Source organism: Phoenix dactylifera, unplaced genomic scaffold, assembly GCF_009389715.1.
Source record: "Phoenix dactylifera cultivar Barhee BC4 unplaced genomic scaffold, palm_55x_up_171113_PBpolish2nd_filt_p 001476F, whole genome shotgun sequence".
In the NCBI taxonomy this organism is placed as follows: Eukaryota; Viridiplantae; Streptophyta; class Magnoliopsida; order Arecales; family Arecaceae; genus Phoenix; species Phoenix dactylifera.
The window spans coordinates 20,171-24,549 of record NW_024068790.1 but is presented as its reverse complement, the minus strand read 5'-3'; the positions used below and the strand labels follow the sequence as shown (position 1 = coordinate 24,549).

The 4,379-nt window shown below is 46.7% G+C and overlaps 1 protein-coding gene across 1 annotated transcript; it reads left to right on the top strand.

Annotated features, from left to right (window-relative positions):
- Nucleotides 1–2,072: 2,072 nt before the first annotated feature.
- LOC103719099 (zinc-finger homeodomain protein 2-like) lies at nt 2,073–3,828 on the top strand. Its single transcript, XM_017845713.3, has one exon. It carries the CDS (start codon nt 2,280–2,282, stop codon nt 3,135–3,137), a length of 858 nt encoding a protein of 285 aa, XP_017701202.2. The 5' UTR covers nt 2,073–2,279; the 3' UTR covers nt 3,138–3,828.
- Nucleotides 3,829–4,379: the final 551 nt, after the last annotated feature.

The window sequence follows — 4,379 nt, the reverse complement described above, 5'->3', positions numbered from 1 at the left end:
ATGTGGTATCCAAACTCTTTTACCAAGATAAGGCTGTTAACAAGGATAAGGCTTTATCTGGACTTTTTGTGATATTGGTATGGTCGAGATTTTTTGTTTTTTTCCAGGGCCCATTGTGTTTATCATTTTAATTAAAGAGTGGGAAGTCCCATTATTGGAAACCCTCGTGTGATCATGTTATACTTTGCTCCACCCTTTCTTAAGCGGTCAACCGCGGCCACCGGTCAAAGTTATGGTCAACGTCGCCAGATGGGTGGCCATGGAGCCTTGAGAAAGGTATAAATGGAGCAGTAACGGAGTGGGGTTCCGTCTCATATGTTGATCCGTAACGGGGTCGGCGATAGCAGTAACCATAAATAAGAAAAGATGGTGGGGGGGGGGGGGGGGAAATGGCAAGATGGGTTGAGTGGTTTTCTTCGTCAAACAGGGGCTTACTAAATGGGTGTTGACGCGTAGAAGGGCGTCACGCATGTCGGAGGGGCGCACGTAGCTCAGGCCGCCTTAAATGCCCACCATTCTTATTTATCCTTTCCCTTAGTTTCCCTTTTTTTTTTTTTCACTTTCCTTTTTTTTTTCTCCTCTCCCCGAGTAATTTCTTGTGTTGTTGTGTCCACTGCTGTTGTACGTCAGAGAGGTGGTAAGGCCGAGTATTATATGCTGCATCTGTTCCAATCTAATACTTGATCCCTCTCTTTTCATGCAATCGAGCCAAATCAAATTCTAATAGCTAGAAGCTCGGGTTTGGCTCTAAATTGAAATCGATATCGAACTTTGTTATTCAAACTCAATTTAATAAAAAAATAATACTCAAAATCGATTTGGCTCGACTCAAATATTAACTAAACTATATATATCCAAAGTTTTATTTGAACTTTGATCTTAGTTAAAAAATATAATTTAAACAAAATATAATATTATATTATATTTATAATTATTAAAATATTAATATATATTATAAAATAAAATATATGTGCTCAATTGACCCATGAATGGAGTCGAGCTTGAATTCGAATTGAGCTCGAGTAGGTTACTTATTTGCACCCTCAATGCTGACTAGCTCTTATTTGTATTTGAGCATATGCTAAGATGTATCACTTCTTTATTATCCAAAAAAAAAAAAAAAAAAAGAGAGCTCGAAAGTTTCTTTTGCCCATTTCAAATTTTTTATGCCTAGATGGTCAAAGCTGGAAAAGCGCGGTCTAAATAACAGACCTTATCATGACATGGTATCCCTTGTAGCAGTATTGGTGGTCTAAGTTGGCAACATACTTACCAGCATAAAATAGTAGCAGGATTACGAAGAACAGTGACAATATAGCTGATAGCTCACAGAAACTGCAATTCGAACCATTTTTTTTTTTCAATAAATATATTTAATTATGAAATAACTATTTCGCTACAGTATATGTTATAATAATTAATCATTATTATACAATAAAAGCAACCATGCATGTTTCATTAATTCTTTTGCATTGAAAACCTGAAATGACATTTTGTTTTTCTGATTGTTATTTACATTATTGAGAATTTTTATTCCATGATTACTTTTTTCTAGTATTAAGTGAAGGCAGTCAAAGTTATGACTAGAAAAATTACGGCCGTAAATTTCTTTATAAAAAGCTGGATGTATGGATTCAGAGAGGGTCTGTCTTTAGGGTATACAGGAATTATTGAAATTGAGACCATGCTGTCAAACTTTAAAAAGAGAAAGAAAAAGATGCCAAAATTGTCTGAAATTATACGTAATTTTGGTCTAATATTTTCACCGGGTCATTTCAGTTGACGCGACGCTTTTGCTATTCACCATGGGGAGTAAAACAGTGAAAACCGCGCAAGGTAGCAAACCTCCCCGAGCAGGGGTTTAAGAAGAGGAGGGGGGTTGGCTTAGTGCGGAGCTTAAGCTACCGGATGTAGCCGGTGGACACGGCCGGCAGCGACTGGAAGCACAAGGGATAGTGACTAGAGAGAGAGAGAGAGAGGGAGAGAAAGAGGGGAGCTTTCAGGAGGGAGGGAGGGAGAGAGAGAGAGAGAGAGAGAGAGAGAGAGAGAGAGAGAGAGAGGGGGGTGGGGGTGGGGGGGTGTTATATCATCACAAAGCTCGCAGGCGGTGTGTGAATTGATGGTGTCCACACTCTCTCTTATCTCCTCCCCTAAGCTAAAGCTAGGCTAAGCCCGAGAGTTAGAGAAAAGAAAGAGGGAGTTAGAGAAAGGGAGGGGGGAGGAGGTCCGGGTCCTGATCTCGAGATCTGACCGGGGATCTCCGGTTGACGGATCCGGAGATGGACTTCGACGACCACGACGAGCCGGAGGAGGAGATCGGGCTGCCGGTGGGCTCCGGCTACGAGGCTCCTCTGGGGAATTCCGGCAGAGGCGCTGCCGGAGGCGGCAAGGTGAGCGGAGGCGGTGGCAGCGGAGGAGGGGAAGCGGGGATGGTGGCGGTCGGGGGGGCGGGGGCGTCGGGTAACCGGAAGGTGAGCGGGGTAGGGGGAGGGAGGTACAGAGAGTGCCTCAAGAACCACGCAGTGAATATCGGGGGGCATGCGGTGGATGGGTGCGGGGAGTTCATGGCGGCCGGGGAGGAGGGTACTCTGGACGGGCTGCGCTGCGCCGCCTGCAGCTGCCACCGGAACTTCCACCGGAAGGAGACGGAGGGCGGCGTCGCCCCCGGAGCCGGCGTGATCGGGGCGGAGTACCACCACCAGTTCTCCCCCTACTACCGGACGCCGGCGGGGTACCTGCACCACCACCACCACATGGCGGCCGCGGCGGCGGCCGCGCAGCAGCAGCAGCACCGGCCGGCGCCGCTGGCGCTTCCGTCGACTTCCGGCGGCGGGGGGTACAGCAGGGAGGAGCAGGAGGACATCTCGCACCCGATGATGGGCGGCGGAGGCGTGGGAGGAGGCATCATCGGCAGCGGCGGAGGGGGAGCGTCGGGGTCGGGGAAGAAGAGGTTCCGGACCAAGTTCACTCAGGAGCAGAAGGACAAGATGCTGGCATTCGCGGAGAAGGTGGGGTGGCGGATCCAGAAGCACGACGAGGCGGCGGTGCAGCAGTTCTGCGAGGAGACGTGCGTGAAGCGCCACGTGCTCAAGGTCTGGATGCACAACAACAAGCACACGCTGGGCAAGAAACCCTAGCTTTGTCGCCAACCTCACCACACTTCTCTTAGAGAAAAGGGGTGTGGTGGGAGTTAGGGTTTCTTACTTGGCTTTGCTTCTTTGCTTCTTTCTATCTATACTTCTAGCTATGCTGCTTATCTTCTTCTCTCCAGCTGGGGACTGTTTTAATTATATCCTTCTTTTCAAATGTAGCGGTAGTGTTGTTTCTAGGGTTTTCTTTTAAACTATCTTTGATTTTATGTTGTTGGAGGATGGGATGGGGATTGGGCGAGACAGGATGGTTGATGGTTTTAATGAATCTGATCTTGGGGATGGGAAGGGAGGTGGATAGGGGTGGGACGGTGTGGAGGGCCATTGCTCATTAATTAACTTGTCATTGTTATTTGTAGTACTTTAGGCGATGGAGTCAACTCATGGTGAGGAAACTTAAAGGGTAAGCAGCTGGTAATGAAGACGGATGTAGGAGAGGGAGGGGGTGAGGAGAGGGGGAAGATTGCTATTTGATAAAGAGAGAGAGTGTGTGGTTTCTTGGGGAGTGGGTGGGTGGTGATGGGTACTGTTGGATTCCCCTCCCTTTATTTCTTTCTTTACTTTCTTTCTTCTCTTGCTTATCTTCCGATCCTTTGTATGTATCTCAAGAATTCCACGAGCTGTTTTATGAGACTCGAAACGTGTCCTCCATGCAATGCTCTACCTGCATTTCCGACTACATCTATGCTTTGTTATATTGTGCTGTATGCGTGCTTGTCTCTTGGTGTTTTTGTTGCTTTGAGGGAAAGCAAGGCTTCCACTCTTCTTCTCCATTCTTTTGTCTTTGTCCATAGTTTATAAGACCTTTATAACCCCCAAGAGAGAGAGAGAGAGAGAGAGAGAGAGAGAGAGAGAGAGAGAGTGAAGTGGTAGCGAAGAGAAGCAGCAGTGACTGAGATTCCGTAGGAGAGGAACGGAACGAAGAGACTTGAATTCCTCCTTATAAATTCTCTTTCCTTTCCTTCCTTGGCCTCTCACTCCCTCTTTTTTACTCACCTCTCTCTCTCTCTCTCTCTCTCTCTCTCTCTCTCTCTCATCTCTAACGTTGAGATGATCTCCAGCTTTCTGGTTTTACTTGCTACCATAAATGGGCAGTTGCATCGGCCATGGATGAGAATCACGATCTCTCTCTCTCTCTCTCTCTACTGGTATCTGAGGTTATATAGACTATTAGCCCTCGTCAACCTCGAACTGCACCTGGGAGGCATATTAAATACTACTATTATATCA